At 32.6% G+C, this 19,222-nt stretch overlaps 1 protein-coding gene across 1 annotated transcript in view; it reads right to left on the bottom strand.

Annotated features, from left to right (window-relative positions):
• Positions 1-19,222, bottom strand: part of LOC130447746 (acyl-CoA Delta-9 desaturase-like) — a 42,057-nt gene that overhangs the window by 9,317 nt on the left and 13,518 nt on the right. Inside the window, exons 2-3 of the mRNA XM_056784726.1 lie at positions 6,988-7,242; positions 317-447 (exon numbers count right to left, since the gene is read on the bottom strand). Of these exons, the coding sequence (XP_056640704.1) occupies positions 317-447; positions 6,988-7,240 (384 nt within the window). The 5' untranslated portion in view covers positions 7,241-7,242. The remainder of the gene's footprint in view (positions 1-316; positions 448-6,987; positions 7,243-19,222) is intronic.

Below are 19,222 nucleotides of genomic sequence, written 5' to 3'. Positions count from 1 at the left end.
ACTTTCCTTTTAAATTCCTTGAGAATTCTTTCCAATGTTCGGTTTTTATTTACCTAACTAGTAAATTAAGTCTCGTTACTAATCAATTTGTATCTGTTGTAAGCTTCTGATGTTTGTAATGTTGTATGTAGCAACCTAACCTCCAAAAACCAGATAAATAACTCAAAGAATAGGAAATTGAATAAAAAATTTCAAAGAGATCTGAGCCTCATTGTGAGGTTTGATCAATAATATAAATAAATAGTTTCTTGGAATTGTCGAAGTACATTTATTTTTCAACACAATAAAATCTCAAGCACAGTAGAAAATAACTTACCTGGCCTGTGATTGTGAATAATAAAACTAGAAGTAATCTAAGTGGCCACTTTGCTTTGTAAGATTTGTGTGACCATAGCCTATGAGCTCCGGCTGTTATACCAAAACCTGATATATAAACTGTTAAAAGAGCTGAAACCAAAAAAATAGGGGGGATTAATGAAATTGAGAAAATGGTCGAATTTGGATAGTTGAATCAAACAAACTTCTCCAGATGAAAATACTGGGGACTGAAAAGTTATATTATTCTTGCGCATATCGACATTTGATTATCATTTGACAGTTCGTTATATACATAGTCATACCAAGGACGATTCAAGCTCAATTAGATTTGTTCACCTATAAATGAGTATTAGACTTTTTTACAATTTTGAGCCGAGTGGTGATTCAACAGTTGCGATAAAAATCATTTACGATATTTATTGTAGTGCACGAGACGTTCGTAGAGGCAAAACATGGTTTCCTAAGTTCAGATCGGAACCAGCAGCATTGGACATCTACATGCTATGGCATAAGTGGAATCTAAACCATATTAAACAAGTGACAAACTTCCAAACGTCCTTAAACAATCTTGGTTATCCATTTGGACCAGAAGTTAAAAATAAATAGAGCTGGTGTTCTGGTCCCTATAATCCCTCCCTCCAAAGATAACAAAGCTAATCAATTCATCACATGCAAAGTACTTCTTCAACGTTACTTTTGAAAACAGTTTTATAATCGATTGATCACTGAAGACGAACAATATCATAATCCAAAACACAAAAGGCGCAGAATGTCTCCAAATGATTCACTACAAGGAACTGCTAAGCCAGGTTCACGTCCCTAGTCCCTATAGAGTTCTTTTGGGTGTTTGGTAGATAAACTTAGAATTGCTCAATTTAAAGTGTTGAAACACAGCGTTTCTTTTTTATGTATATTCCATTTAAATATTTACAATGGTATTATGTATATTCTAACCACAAGAGATCTGTTTAACTGAAGCTGGAACTGTGGGATAGCTGTACTATCTTTTCAAATTTTTCCACAGAATGGTCTGTTGAGTAGACCTTTGCGCGGGCACATAGGATAAAAACCACTCAAATGTGAAGTTTGTGGAAAACGTTTTTGCAGAAATAAAATTTCAGCATAATTTGTGGCTTGTGCGGGACGAACTATCAAATATGACAAATGATCATATATACGACAGGGAAGACGTGCTGCTCATAAAAATACCAGATTCGAAAACACACATGAAAATAAAATTTGTTGTAAGTGGGTAAGAAAATTTGATATTTTCTATAGAGCTATTATACAGGCAATATTTTTCATTACGGTCATCCCTATTCGACATGATTTTCGTGAAAGACTCTCGCTCCAGGTAATGTCATCAAAAAAACAGATACCTGCAGGATCAAGCGATGAGATCCTGCTGTTACTATGTATAAAAACAAAGAAGAGATAATTCTTCATAATTTTGATAGTATCTGCCAAATATATCAACTTGTGTGCATATGTATGCCAAAAAAATATTAATTTCTATTTATGGAATCGTGCATTCTAGTCTTTCTTTCCCAATTAAAAGTTAGAACCTTCAAAATGATATTTCTCAATCTGTTTGTATATTGCCTTTCTACTTGGTTAGAAATTTAATCGTGTCTCGCCGCCTTTGTCACAAAGCCCTAATGGCGAGCTTGAGACACGAATAACTAGGGCGTCGGCCCCCTAGTCGACGTCGGGCGTCGCATACAGAAATATAATGGTCATCTATTTGAATTGATTAATCAAGAAGGGCTCTGGGCTTTTATACGCCGCCAATTCGCTATCAAATAGCGAATCACTTCATGGCGCCACGAAAAATCCAACAGGACTGGCCTTATCTGATTATATAAATTTCGAAAACAAGACTTTTCTATAAAACATGGAATTTGACTGAAAAGCTCTCAATTATAAATATATATATATATATATATATATATATATATATATATATATATATATATATATATGAATTTACTGTAATCCATAAATCACAGTTGAAATTTTTGAAGATGATGATAGTTTGTTTCATATAAACAATTCACTTGTTATTGAATCTACACTAGAATAACTAGAAACATGGTTAACGGTGGCTAGTTTATTGTTAAGGGAGAGTAGGTAAGTCTTCTTAAGCGCAAGGCCAACACTGCTCCTATCAATATGTTAACTTTTTTTCCTTTTAAACTTTTAGATACCGTATAGTTTAAAATGTATTCAATACTATTGGATTTGTGCACCGTCAATTTGAATAGTAAAATAGTTTTGTATCGAATTACGTTGTGCTAGAAGTATAGATGGTGTCCAGTTATATCTTTTACAGCTAGAATTATTGAAAAAATCTCGATACGGTGTTAACCGGTAGGCAACCGCATTTGGCCCAGGAAAATTATACTAAATTTTTTCTTCAATGAACCTTTTTCCGCAAAAAATAATTCCAGCGAGAGAGCCTCCTTGGCGGTAATCTTCACATAGCTCAACAGGCCTTAGAGGTACAAGGCTTGGAGTGGCTTCACTGCTTTTCTCCATCTATTTTTGGATATGGCTGCTTCACGACAGTTCTATATTCCTATTCTTGCTAAATCTTCTACATTTCTATCCATTTTTTCCGTGGATACCCTCTTTTCCTTTTCTCCTCCTTATAACAAGGATCTTTTCACCCTACTGTCCATTCTGGCAATATGCCCCATACAACGGAGTCTTTTTGCTCTGACCACGTATCCCATCTCAGCTTGGCCATACAGTACTTTCATCTCTGCGTTCGTTTTTCTTCTCCACTCGTTTTGATCTCGTACTCCTACGAAAATCCTCCTCAGTACCTTTCTCTCCCATATTTTTACTTTCTTTTCTTCTTTTTTGTTCATGATCCAGCACTCACTGCCATACAGCACCGTTGTTTATATAACTGTCTTGTAAATACCTAACTTGTCGGCCTTTGAAATATCTTTTGATCTTAATAGACCTCCTAGGGCTCCAAATGTTTTGTTCCCTCTCGTCAGCCCTTTTGTCAATGTCATTGGTTTCACCTCCTTCGTTTGTCACTGTTTTTCCCAAGTATCAAATCCTTGTCGTCACTTTCAATTGATTGCAGCTATTCAGATCCCTTCCCATCTCCATATATCTGATCTTTTGTTCATTTATACGCATTTCATATAAGAGTAGGAACCCTTTGTATCTAGATCCTTTTTCGTCGCTGTTGCAATATTTTTCGTGTTAATAGGTCGTATCCCAGGGCTTTCATTACCTCTTCAGGTGTAATAAGCTCTATTTTTTCGTGGCCTTCATTGTTTACTCCTTCATCGATACTCTCATAATCATCACTAACGGTTTCATCATTAGTTTCCATGTCAGTAGTGTCGAAAATATTCTCTGAGTATGAGGCAAATGGGATTTGCCTTTTGTTGATCATCAGGTGCCCAAGATCCATTTGAATTGGCGGAATCTGTTGAATTGTCTGCTTCGGTACATTTCACAGTAAACATTTGTTGGTTTTATAATGTATTAATTCACTTAGATAATGGTATACAGTGTGAGTTTCTAAGCCCCAAAACATTCGTATCTTCCACAGCATCAGTATCTGTTTCTTCATTACCCAGATCCATACTCATATCCGATGGAAAAGTTCATTACATTATCAAATTGAAAAATAACTGCTGGTGATAAAATGAAGACCTTTCTCAAGATTAGTACAAATGAATTGTTCAATCTAGTTTAGTCAAACATCTCAAAGCCAACTCTGTTTCCACATTTCAACAACCTTCTTAATCCCGTAGCCTGTTGAACTTTATTGATTGGAATTTAAATTTTGGCACGTCATCATCTGATCATCACATTGCCATTTGTTGATTCAATAAACGAGGATATATGTCATGAAGATTGATACAATCAATACGGTTTCATTGTAAATTATCTCAGAAAATCCTTCTAATTTTTACGTACGAGTATTATGCATGAGCTAAATCAGAATCATTTACCATTTTTTTTTCAACTCTCAGACTAAAATGCAATCTGCCTTGTAAGCAAGACCCTTTGGATATCATTGAATGGAGATTCGTGAAGAGCTACTTCAGCGAGTAACCTCTTTTTAATCTTAATTTGTTCATCATTCAGATTGGGTGGCAGCAGGAGTTTCAACCTTCGCTCTTCACTATTGTCGCGCACATTTAACTGATTTGGTAGCACATTGCATAGGGATGAGCTGACACTCTCTCTTGGCAGTAAAAACTTCAATGGCTTCTTTAATAAATTCCAGGGAGATGTCATGGTGAATAACCTCGTTAGAGAGAGACATAATAGGGTGCGTAGTACTTTGTTTTGGAATTTATTAATGAAGCTACTAGGAAGTCTCTCTGTTCGGTACCACGATTATATGAAGAGGAAAGAGACTCCAAAGCAGGTAGGTTTACTAAGAGTGAGACGAGGTTCGAGTTTTATAATACTACTATCTCCAGAAACTGGGAATGAAAACTATTGTAAAGTATTTTGTAGCAGAAGATAAGATAGAGCATCTGCTCTACCGGAAGCACCATGTCAATTACAGACAGACAACACAAGACGAGTGGTCCCAGAAGTACTGGACTGACCTAGAGTACACAATTTATGGGTGAGACTCCTTCATTATCAATAAAATATTTGGTAGCAGAGTTTGAACGAGATCATACGACCTGCGAAGACCAGTATCGCAGTGGTCGACGAAATGAGGTGGCAACTTCCAAAAATGTTGAGAAAATCCACAAATCGGTACTGGATGACAGTCAACTGAATGTGCGCGTGCTAGCAGACATAATAGGTATTTCAAAAAGTGCGCTACATCGCATATTAGCTGGAAATTTGGACATGAGAAGGCTGTTTAATTTGGAGTGGTTGGTGATGTTCCACAGACATAAACCCAAATATTTGCGCCGTTTCAAAACCATAGATGGAAACATGGTTCCATCACTTCACTACCCGAAACAAAACTACAATCAAAACAATGGATCAAAAAGGGAGAATGGGCTCCAAAGAAGGCAAATACCGTTCCATTTGCATGCAAGGTCATGGAGTCGTTTTTGGTATGCGCGTGGAGTAATTTCCATTGTCTATCTTGAAAAAGGAGAGACTATCAACGGCGGGATTTATGCGAACTCATTGCAAAGTTTGAGGGAAAAAATCAATCAAGCAATAACGACAGCATTTGGATCAGAAGAAAGTGTTGTTTCATCAAGGCAATGCAGCAGCTCACACATCCTTTATTGCAATGACCAAAATTAATGAATTAAAGATTGCTACTTCATGCACCCTATTCGCCAGATTCACTCCCCTCAGATTATTTTCTGTTTCCAGGCTTAAAAAAATACCTCGGTGGTCAAAGACTCCAGCAATGAAGAGATGATGTCGGATTTTAATGGCTATTTTAAGGACCTTGACGTATCTCATTATAGAAAGGGCATCGATCTTATTGAACATCGTTGGGAAAAGTCTATGGAGCTAAAAGGAGACCAAGTGTTGGAAAAGTGATATATTTTTCCCAAAATTTTTGTGTTTCCTTTGTTGGGCAAGGTACTTCTGGGATCATCCTCGTAGAGAGAGTGGAAGAAATAGCAGAAATTCTTGAAAATGGATTATAAAAGGGAAGATTATCGGAGGGTCGTGAAGTAGGTATGAAGTTTTCAATTCACAATCAATTCAGGTCAAGATTGCCCGTACTAACCTAATCTGACCTAGCCTATTTCTCAGCAAACTCCACAAACGAATAGAGATATTTTTCTAAATTGTCCATTGTTAACATTGGATATGATTGTTGTTCCAGTAATTATCATAAAAATGATAATTTTATCATCTTACAATTAAAGACACAGCGTTTCATCGGAAACTATAAATTCGGTTTATAAATTGCTTAGGGGTGGAAGTAAGTGAAAAGCCATCTTAGTTAGGCTGAACATGGAAATGGTATCGACTGAAAGATATTTACGTAGCATCAAGTGTATCGATGTCATAATATTTAAGTTGGATGAAAATGTCTGGAAAAATTAGATGAACTGGTTAAAAATAATAAAATCACCTTCCAATGGATTGTAGGACGTTATGAATCGTAGGAAAATGAAATCACAGATAAACTTCTGATGTAAGGGTGGATAAAACGTTCTTAAGAGTGGCACCCTTCTGAAAAAATGGTTCAGGATAAAGATTACAACACTGGGAAAGGAGATAAGTAGAAAATAACAGTTATTGGAACAATCTACAGGGATTGAAATATGCGACGATACCATGTATTTACAAGCAAAGAAAAACTAATAAATGTGTCAATCTACTTTAAGTACTTTTAAATTTCTTCAATTTACGTACTCTACGTTATCAAGCAATAGCGGGCAATTGACTTCAACATTAAATTAAAATTATAAATAATGAAGATACACTTTCGATAATTTAATTTTTATTTAGTAAATTTCCTCTTCGTTGAGGATTTGTTTTTAAAAATTAGATTAGATTAGACTATAGAAAGTAACTACGTAAAAGTTGTTATTGTTACAAAAATAATTGGTGAGCGATAACGATAACAAGGTAGGTATTGGTTAGGTTAGGTTAGGTAGATATTGGAAATCTGAATAGCAGAAAAGTATTACCATTCTTAAGATACGGCTACTCATAAAATTATAGTACATAATAATGAAAATAACTTACCAAATATAACTGTAACGAATTTCGCTGAAACTACACATAAATACAGTCCATATAAACAACCTAAATGTAGGTATAATTGTACTAAAGTGTCGGGCCATCGAATTTTTGGTACAAATACGTCTTCTTTTTTTCCCTCTTTGTCTGCAATGTTACTGATTTCAACTTTTCTTTTGTGCGGTTTGTTTTCTGCATTTTGATCGTTGTTGAACGGCAATTCGTTTTCTATAATATTAGCATGGTTTCCTTCTGTCATTACTGTGAAACAATATAATAGATTAATGAACAATGACCAAAAAGTTTTCGATAATATTTAATTATTCATTTTTTCTAAAAAGTAACAATTCGTTTCGATTCTGCCTTCACAATTTTTTATTTTTATTTCAATATATAAATTAGGTACAGGTACAGAATATTCACAATTGAAAATCATTTTTCTAAATAATTCCGTGTTCTTCTTCACAAAGGAATAAAAATTATTGAACAACCTCACTATTTACTAATTTACATTTTAAGAAGTGTTGTATTCGGTGTTTAATCAAATGGAAATCTAGTAAAAATTTAGATAAGATAGTATCAATATTGACTTTGTTACTACTTCTGTATATAGACCTTGCTGATGTAATTTTTAGGAACAAAATAAGTTTAGGAAAAATATGATTTCATTGGTTCGAAGATAGGAGTGATAATGTTTTTTGTATTATCATACGTCAAATTTTCATCATTTATAGTACGGAAATGGCATAAAAGATTTGAAATTGGTTAATTCCTTCCGGTACTTAAAGCACTGCATAAATCGCATTTTTTGGGGATTCTTTTGAATTAGTATAGACTTTTTTTTATGCTTGAAAAATCTAAATAAAATAATTTTTTTTTTTCGTTCGAATAACGTTATTAGAAAAGAATAATTTACCAATATTTCGCAATTTTCATTGTGCAAATTGAGACACATTGAAATGATTTTCACTGGTTTAAACTAGAATCAACCGTGGCCCGATTTGTTCTAGTTCACTCCCACGAACTTTTGCTTTTTTGTGCCACAACGGTTATCACTTAAGTCCGTCGGTTTGCTGATGTTTGTTATATTCTTGCTATGCAATGCTCCGTACTGTGCTTTGTTTTGTACGATGTTTATTCAATGTTTGTACTAACAAAGAGAAAGACAATTTGTCACTCATGACAGAGAACAAAAGCTTAAGTTTCTCTGAGCTCACCTCTAAATTGGAGAAAACAATCAAATATTTATACGGTAAAGCATCAATTATATCGTTATCAGACTGCCCGATTACTATCCTAAGATAAGAAGTCATACAAACGTGAATTTGCGTGAAGCTAGGTTAGAAGACTTTGAACTTAAAGCTTGATAAGTTTCTGTCGTAGTACATGCGGAAAATGTATTAACAAAGAAAATTACTTTTTCTCGAATTGAGATTAATTTTTCTTCAAAGGCATTAAAGTTTGGTCACAACCAAATTTATTGACGAGATAGTTACAAAAAAAATTAATGTTAAGGATGAGCCTAAACAAAGCGACGTTAAGCGAGCACTGAATGGCAAAGAAGCTCCTAAAACTGAAGAGTACTCCCCAGTTGATGGATGCAGATGGATAAAGACTAGAAATATGAGAATATGAATACAAATCAAGTACATCTATGATAGATAGATGAGAATTCAACTTAGCGCGACAGCATTAAACATTCTAAGTCATAGCGTCAAGTATACTGTGAAACGTCGATATGAATACCAGCGCAGATTTTTTCTATGTGGTAATGTGAGATGAGATAAATTTAAAAAAAGTGATAAGTATCGTGTTGAGAAGGACTTAAGAATGTCAATTTACATCATCAGAGAAAAGTGTCTTTTCTTTGACTCAAAGATGATACTTTGAATAATTGAATGCTAAGAAATCTCACAGAAATATGACAAAAGATTATTATACCCTTATTCAGGAACCTGAATCAATACAAACACAACACACACATACACATACAATACACAAAACCATACAGCGCTATAAAAACAGCAAATATTTCACTGCGTTCTTTGGGTATCCAAAGAATGTCCTTTTGGCAATACTTGTCGATTGAAGAGAACATCAGGAGCTCGGTTACAGAAGTAAACTTTCCAAAAAAAAAAAAATTGTTAGAAATTTTTCACTACCAATGATAAACTTTTAAGCTTCCGATTTTATGAAAATGTTATTATAATTTCCTCAATTTCACTTAAGTGGAAATGATAATTAACCACAAATGAATTTTAACAATACGTCCATTAGAGTAATACAAAGTTTTCTTGTGACACCTGGGTTGTGAAGAGGGGCGTTCTACTTGTAGCAACACCTCGAACAAAGTATATGGACCTCATGCTATATCAAGCCGCAATGAAGTCTAGATCTGTTATGCCTCATTTCTTCCAAAAAATTAGAATTTAGATATGTAGTAGATAAGGCAAAACAAGAAATAAGGAACGAAGAGTGTAGGACAAATTATTCTATTCAAGTTCAACAACCCCCACGAAGTTCTATAGTTATTTTGTTATAGCAAATCCAGTGCACAGTGAACAAGGTACAAAAATAGTAAATTTCTGTTGAGCGATCGAACAAAATTAGATAATTGATCAGAATTTCAGAGACTAGATTATTTGAAACTATAAAACAAGCATGAATAACTAAAGCGAGTTACTTTTAGAAAATTAACCAACTTAAAATAATTACAAAAAATGCGAAAAAATGACGATGCGCAATTGGAAAATGTTAACCGATATCAATTTTTCCTTTCCGCATTCAAGCTTTCCGAAAAAAATAATAATTTAGCATTTTCGACTTACCTCAATGCTTTCAAAAATTATTATGAATATTGCAGACAGATTCTTGATTTGCGAGAGAGAAATACCATTAACAAATGGAACGAATTGATAGATACAGTGGACATAGGAGTGAATAAATGGAATAGCCACGACTTATAACAAATTTTACAGAATACTAAAGGAAAAAAGGAATTATCCACCTCAATAAATGAATCCAAACACACTGAATTAGCATCTCACTTACTTATAATTTACAACAAAGGACCCTCGTAGTACAGAAACAATTATTGAATACTTTTAATTCGGAACTCACCCTCGAAGTATTTTTTTCTATAAACACCCAGAAGTTTTAAGGTCACCTTCCGAATTTCTGTGATATTGGTGTTTTCACGCAACGAAAGATATTGAGGTTGGGAGAATATTAATAAAATTCCGTATCTTCCCCTTCTATAGAGTTACATAAACCGCTCCTCGGCATGAAAGAATATTTCCCTGACTTTTAACGATATTAGTAGCAAAGAAAATTGTATGAAATTCAAATTACAAGAGTTTAAAAGTCTAGTTGAATCATTTCTCATGTATATAATTATCATAGTATCTTGACATAAAATGCACAACATATACAGGGTCCCAATAAGAAGTGTTCAACACCAATAGAAGTGGAAGTAAGAACATTTTAGAAAAGTGGGGTGAAATAAGTGAATATTAAATCCAAGAAAAACAAAATATAATCTTTTCATCCGCAATGCCTCCTTTATGCTACGTAGTCATTTTTATTTAATTTGTTACCTATTTTGCTTATTAAATTACTAACAAACAATTCAAACCCTTTATTTGAATATTTACAATTGTATACAAGTGTAAAGTCTGACGTCGAAAAAGTAAACCAGAGTTATGCAATAAATTTAGAGAAAAAAAATGTCACAAATTGAATTTTGCACTGTTATAAAACTCTTCACCAAAGAAGAATTAACATCAACATAAAGCAAAAACAGAATGGAGCACTTTACGGTGACTTCTGTCCATCAATTCCAACAATTTGAAATTGGTTTTTTTCGCTTGGACCCATATTACAGCACAGACCAGAAGTTCAAAAACTAGTGTTCCAAGGATCCTAAATGAGTATTTACAAGTGACAAAAATTAGTGTACGGTTGCTGCCTTGATTTGCCGCCTCAGAGCAAATCAGTGTCGATTAGAAGGTTAAAAAGTGTAATAAGATCATTTATAAGGGGTGAGCCTGTGCGAAAAAAGCAAAAATTACGAGAGACGCCAAAAAAGTGATGACTACAATATTTTGAGACTGCCAGTTGCGTCAAATAATTATCGCAAATTTAGCTGCAGAATAAACCGAGCTTCATCAATACTCCAGCCCATAATGCTTCAATTTTCAAAGCTACTCTACACGAAAGTGGCTTCACAAAGATCACCCAATATATAGCCCTGATCTGGCTTGGTCCGACTATTTTTTGTTCACAAAGATGAAGACCAAGTTAAGGGGCGAAATATTTACACAGCGACCATAAAATTAAATAGGCATTGTATGAACATTTTGACAAGATAGATCATATTTTTATAGTGGCATAGAAACTTAAGTCAAACGTTCTGGAGATAGTGTGGAAACTAGAGGAAAATATATTGGAATATATTCACAGTTTTTTTCATACATAGTACGTAAGTTATTCCAAAAACAACATTACGTCATCCTAACCTTTCTAATGCTTATGAACTCCATAGAGATACAGTATAGAGTAAATCAAATATTTAAAAAGAGAGATCCTTCTTTGTTAAAATTGATCCTACAAGTTCGAGTCCTTTTTCATATTTTCGCAAGTACTAAAAGGTTGGAAAGGTAGTGAAATGACTTTAATGCCCTAGAGCGTTGATGTAATTTTCAATATAATTCAAACCGGTCTACAAACTTTCACTTTCAAAAATATATATGACTAACAAAATAAACTGAATAACAAATATGTTGAATTTCGTATAATATGAAGAACATTGATGAAAGCTTAACTACGTAAACTACTTACAGTTTGGAGTTGAGGTCATTACTTCCCGATACGTTTTATGATATGGTATGGTATGGTAATGAAATTGATTCCGCTTAAATAAAATTGAAATTCATGATATAACAGTTGAAAAGTTATTGATAAGAATAAATACGACATTATTGGACAATTAATAATGAGTATGACTGTTATTATATACTTTTTATGACTATGAATTATGACACATTGTTAACAGGTGCAAATTGAATGACATAATAGATACTCCTACTAACAATTAATACACCTGACTAATATTAACTCATTTCTTTTCGCTCATACGTTTTTCTTGTTATCATATTTAAAATAGTTTAGTTTGAATATTAAAATATTTCGCTATAGACATCTTCCAGTGTAGATTTTATATAATTTGACTCGTATCCGTTTTTAGTAACTAGAGGTATTAATTACTTCACACACCCGTATTTTTCTACTCAAACATTCTAATTTCTTGTCGATTTATTAGGAAAATAGCCTTTTAAACAGGAAACCTTTTCAATAGAAAGAACAGAGTTTCTTCAAATTTAGATTTGAATAAAAAATCGTTTGTCATGAACTGCTGTCACATTCAAATGATGTAGATGAACTGAACCAATAATTAATTTTATCATAGATTTCTCACTTCTTACATGCACTATTCATAAGCATTCACTTTTAATCAACAGACTACAAATCTCAAAATTCTCTACTTGCCCATAGCGAACTACATAATAGTGGATGAACCAAGCCTGATGATTATAAAATAACTGTCCTTTTGATTCACAAAATCTGTAAGAATCTAGAAAAAATCTGCGCCAACAAATTATTGAAACGTATATTTTGTAAACATGTTTTCATCAAAAATTTTAATATAAATAAGAATGTTACGAAATAACAAATTGAATTTAATTCATTCATTGAATTTAGTTCATTCAATGAATATAGATAATCCAATCTTTATAATTTTTTGAGAATGTAGTTTTTTTAAAAACAGTTTACGTATCTATATTTTATATTCACACACAAAGTCATAAATAATACACCGTAAGATGTACATTCAGTAAAAGGTACTTTATATACAATCTTATTCCTTTTTTTTTTAGTGAAATATTTAGATAGTGCGTTATGACTTATACTGATATCACAGTTATTGAAATAATTCGATAGTTGTTCCGAAAGTACTTGTACATATAGTAAGGAAGAATGTTTTGATGTCCAGTTTTTGTTTTGTTACTTAATGGATTATAGTATCTACTTATCTTTTTTTGTTGTTAAAATGAATTTCTATTTTATTTTTATTTTTATGTTCAAGATGTAGGTACTCTATTAATATAATAAGATAAATTGTCAGTGTCCAGTCATAATTTGATAAAGATCGAAGTACATATTATATTAAACTGATTTTTTCTACGACCGTGCGTTTTAACCCACTTTCCCGCACGCATTTTAGTTTTGAAAGTGTCACTTTCCCGCACTAGTGCGGGAAAGTAAAATAATGCACATTTTGACCATATTAGATAGTTTTTCACTTCTGAGATTATAACTATTGTTACTACAGGTAAATAAATATTTACGAAATAGTCCATCAAACAAAATTTAAACCTTTTCTAGCTTTTTGTAGCATTTTTAATTTTTTGAAAATATAAAATAATACAGATATTTTTTATATAACCATGTAATTGTTACTAAAACGTCAAAGTTGTTCAAAACGTCTTGGAAGTGACCGAATAAGTGCAATCTTCTTCTAAATTAAACCACATTAAACCGAATCCGAAACAATAATATTAATTCATCATCAACCGAGGAAGAACTTCCCGAAGCCATTTTGAAGGCTGCAAATGAAACTAATTCCGAGCTGTTACCTGCCAACTGACTTAAAATCGTTGCCGTCATCGTCATCTTTATGCGACCTGCAACCGATGCCATCCATCCTCATCGACGTCATCTACCTTCCAGTTGAAACCAAATAACTACACTGGATCGGCAATTCTTACTTGTCTACAGAATGCAACAAATTGTGTTTTCAATATTAATATTTATAATAATTAGTAGTTTTTAGTTACAGTTTTTTATATTGTTATGTTTGTTGGAATACAATAATTTTTGAAAAATGGGTTGGTATACTTTTTTGTATATACGGCCGTAGAAAAAATAATGTTCCTAACACATGTGTAAAGTGTCTTTCCCGCACTTGACCGCTTGCCCGAACTCCGCTCCGCGTCGTTCGGGACAACTGCAGTCGCGTGCGGGAAAGTATCACTTTCCGCACTTGTTAGGAAAATAACTATTTATATCGAATATCCCAACGTAAAAAAAATGGGCAGAAATTCATTCGCTGAACCAAGTCTTGAATTAACAACTCTTTGTTCTGTGAAATTGTAAGGCTGCGTCACCCTTAATCAACTCCCTAGAATAGTTCTACTCACCATTATACTACTGATAATTTGACAAAACTGATTTTTTTCTAAGTTTTGGGCTTTAGTTTAAGGCCCTATGTGATTTAACTTGGTAGAGGAAATTACCTCATACCGTAATATTGTGGACTCTCTTATACGTCTCTGATCACTGCTGGATATTATGCGAGTCACTCTGTAGATTTAATACGAAAAGTTGTATTGAATATTTTTAAGTAATTGCAAAAATTACTGGACATTCCATTGTAGTTACTTTTCCTATGGGTTTTTTGCCACGCAAATCTAATTCTATTTGTACTGTTTATCTCATGAATAGTGATGTTGAGTGCAAATTTTCCGTAAACAAACAGTAAACACACTGTCAACATATGGCGTCACCAAAGCTCTAAATGAAAACAGGCAAAAATTTTGTTATAAATCATTATAAGTTTGTTTGGATAAAAACATTATATTTGCCAAGTTTTATACGATTTATGATTCCCTTCAATTTTCTAATTTCTGTCTACCGTGTTCTCTTGAAATTCATATTATGAACATTATTATTTTGAAGTAAATTGCTGTCCTTCAATTTGTCCTTGTTAGAGAAGAAGGACGATCAGATGAGATTCAAAGTAGTCTAAATATATATTGTATTTTGTCTAACTGTTTTTATTATTTTTGGAGAATTTTCTGCCCTTCTATTTGATCAACAAATTTATAGACCGGTCAATATAGACATTTAAAATACCAAAAATTCCCGGAAAGCCAAATATAGGTGGAGAGCTGAAGTTTATCATTACAAATAGAGTTTTAGAAATTCCCATCGATCCTATGAGATTTAAAAAAGTTATTCGGGGTCAAAGGTCAAAATTGTAGAATTTTTGAGTTTTTTTCAAAACTTTAGAAGAACAATACCCGTCAATTTCTAGATATTACCTCATTATTGGTATTGATTATTGATAAAGATTATTGGGTTAACTATTGTTTTGATTTATTTCGATTTCTTATTCAGATTCATACTGTTGAAAGTCTACTTCAACAGTCATGTCTTCTTTGACTTATTCTTCTTTCTTTTCCTCTATTGTACTCAATTGGACATTTGAGCAATACCGACTTCGGCAATTGGACAACACAGCAACCTAATTTTTTTCACAACCTTTTTTGTAATTGCAAAAAATAGTGTTGAGGAATAGGAGGAGTAGGTGGGAGTAAAGTTTTAATCGGTTCCAGAGAATTATCTATCAATTTCCATACCCAGTCTTCTGGATTCAGTTAATTACCTAGCCATGTGTGAACTTGATAGTATACTCGATTCAAGTGTTGAATAGTAGATGTGGATGTTGGAGGAAGACATGATAGTTGCACTAGTTCATTGTATCGCGTATTTTTAACAAAAGTTAAGTATCGGTATTTATCAATGCTAGTTAGGGACTGACTATCTTTTGAATAATTGTTTTCAGAGTATTATAATATATATAAAAGAGACACAAATAAATATTTATACTTGTCTTAAGTGCCTGATATATATATACGTGGCTTCTAAATGTATATCATGTATAATGTGACTCTTGGAATAAAATCAAAAAATCATTTTTGTAGACAATTTTTAGATCTACAACTTTGGTCTGAGATTTTTTCACCGTTTTAGAGAAAAATTCAAAAAACCTCAAGCTCTCCACCAATATTTGGCTTCCCGGAAATTTTTGTTATTTGACCACTACTTTTATGTCTAATTTGACCGAACTATCAATAATCTCTGCGAGCTAACAAATTAGCTAACTTAAACTTTGATTTTATTGTTCTTCATTGAGTGATATTCGTGCATAACAAGTTGGTTAAAATTATAGTTTAATGTTTTGGTCAGTAACGCATAAACAGATTCATTTGATTCATGTTGTGTCTTTACTTACCAACTTATAAATATCTATTAATCCATTTTTTTTATTTTTGACCAACATTTTTATTCATAATGTTGATATGTACACTGTTCATTTAAAACACAAGGTGTTATAATATTTGTAATACATACAGAGTGAGTTTTATGAATGGAACACCTTAATTATATCGGAAACGGCTTCTACGATTTTTATAAATTTTTGTTGTGCAAGGGCCTTGCGTTACGACCATTATTATGTTATTTATGTTATTGTCGGATCTTCCCTTTTTTTTCGAAAAAATAATGAACTTTGTTATTTCAAATGGATCACCCTATACATTTTGTATTTTTAGAAATCCTTAAGGAATACTGATAATTTTTCATGTAATTTTCTTTATACCTTGTTGTGATAGTTTCGGAGCCACATTTACAGTATCTCCACGAAAGTTATAATAAATATTGTACATTGAGGGGGCTACGATTGAATAAACTCGTTCAATTTGAATATTCTTTAATAATTTATGTGCTAACACAAATCTCTTAATAAGGTCTAGTGTCAGTAAGTTCTGTGCCCTGATTTGGATGAATCTTTTCCTGAACCAGTTTCGTTATACTTTTTTACTAATTCACTGACACTAGATATTTTTATGGGATTTCGGTTAAGATATAAATTATTGAAAAAATTTGTAAAAATCATACAAGCCATTTTCGAGATAATTTAGCCGTTCCATACACAAAACTCACTCTGTATATTTAGACCAATTTCCTAAGTACCGTTTAAGTAAATAGTATTAATTTTTGAAAAACATCAATTAAGCAATTGGTTTACGAATTGATGATAATCAAATTGACATGTGACCTGAATTTCTAGTACTTAATTATGAACTCATTGTTAGGAATACCTCAAAAATTATCATAATAACAAATGTTATTGTAGCATTAGTATCGTATACTATTGATAAAGAATTTGAAAATATGTACTTTCCCAAAATAGAACAGTAGTGCAGTTTTATTGTAATTATATGGAAAATATGAAACAAAAATTATGCAGAACATTTGGAATTAAGTTGTTGTTTCCATTATACAATTGTGACATGTAAAATTTAATACAAATTTTGAAACATGATATAATCAATGGTATATTATCATCAAGGTGGCATTTTTAACCCTCTATATACCGACTCCTACAGAAAATTGAAAGATTCCTTTCAAAAAGGACAACTGGTAATCAATCGAATTTGTTAACCCTATATATGGAATTAATTTTGACTGGAAAGTTTGACAATTCTGGTGAAAACTGTAAGCACTGATCAGATATTTGAATTGGAATAAGTGTTCTTTTCTTTGCAATATGCAACAAAATCCAGAGGGTGTTCACAAAAAAAAATACGAAACCATGATGTGGGTATAATAACTTTAATGAAATGTAAGGCATTAGGACAACTATCAAGGGCTGAAGGATTCCCATTACGATAAATAGAAAGATTAGGTGTCGATATTAGGAGGTATAAAGGTATAAAATAGCACTCGAAGAAAGATCGACCCAACACAAATTCGCTTTCTGGGTGTGTAGGTAGAAAGCAATAGGTCCTAGTTTAGTCACGTGCCCGAATTAGCTAAGGCAGCTTCACAAAAACTTAGAGTCCTCTTCCTCTTTAAGACAACGAAGCTGTATATAACAGCTTCTAATCCTTTACAAGGTCCAAATTCGTCCTTGTTTGGAGTATTGCTTTCACATTTGGAGCTCGGCTTCCAAGTATAAATACTTAATACAAAGCAATTCGACTTATAGGCGACCCATAGTTGACCAAAAACTTGGACAGCTGTTTTACCGATACTAGAAATGTATTTGGAAGACCTACTTGACAAGCAGACGTGGCTTATAAACACCGAGTTCGCCTGCAGACACTCAGAATGTCAATTTATCGGGACTCCTTTCTTCGGAGAAGTGCAAGCCTGTGGAAACAACTACCAAGGCACTTTTTTCCCGAACACTACAATCTACAGACGTTCAATATCAATATCCGCCGGCTCATGTGCTTACTTTTTGTATAAAAAAACACTTGAAACAAACAATAACGAATGCCCAAAAAAAGCAGTTGGGATCGGAAATATCTATTCAGAAGAATATAGCGTCGATTTGAAGGGATAATGATGGGATTGTTTTTAACCTTGAAGGTCAGAAAGACTAATATGAACTGAGTTAAACTCAACGTGAGGACAAAGTTGATATGTACCAAAATTCTGTTCGTAATAGTTTTAAACAATCAAAAATTAGTAATTGTATAATTAGGAATGTACGTGAATAAAACAAAGTGTATAATCAAGCAAAGCTTGAGTTTTTTACGATTATATTAACATAAATTGAATTTTTATTTTTAACTTCCACAAAGACCATCTTTTTGGTGAGAACTGGCCTTTTTATGTCCCAAACACACTATGATTCATTTGATTTGAATTATTAATCTTTTTTATCTTTTTTTTTTTTGACTCAATATCTAAAGAGTACTCTAATTTTTAATTGAAAATTCTTCCGTCAATATATGAGCTGTTTTCAAAATATAGATGAGTTTTGGGTCAACTACGATAGGGCTATTCGATCAAATTTATCTGGATATTCACCAATTAAAACTTTTCTTAATATTTTTGTTGAAAAACAAATCTATACATGTTATACATGTCAGTGCAAGCAATGACTTATAGTGCTATTTTGGAGAATCTAATTATAAAAGAATAATAAATTTTTCCCCTTCCCTGTAAAGAGTCTAGTTGAGGCACAAGTGTTATTAGTAATAATTCAAATTAGTTTTCTCGATTCGTTATATATAGGAAAATTGTAAGGGGAAAGGGAAGTTTTTGAATTGTCGCTCTGTATGCAATTATTTTTTAAATAAGTCAACTAACCTGATACTTTTCAACTGTTTATCAGAAAATGTTCGAACGCTTTGTAAAATAAAATAAAAATAAAAAAAATGTTAATACGAACTACTTAAAATTTATCTTTTCCATCAAATTTATTTCGAAATGTGGCAGCACGCAACAGAAGTATGAAAAACAAATCGATAACAAGGTGTAGCCACAAATATGTTAACTTTTTTATCACAAGGAAGAAATAATATTGATTTGTTGTAATTATTAG

This window comes from Diorhabda sublineata, chromosome 8 (assembly GCF_026230105.1).
Source record: "Diorhabda sublineata isolate icDioSubl1.1 chromosome 8, icDioSubl1.1, whole genome shotgun sequence".
NCBI lineage: Eukaryota > Metazoa > Arthropoda > Insecta > Coleoptera > Chrysomelidae > Diorhabda > Diorhabda sublineata.
Note: the sequence above shows the minus strand (reverse complement) of the source record. Positions and strands in the feature narration are given on the sequence as shown.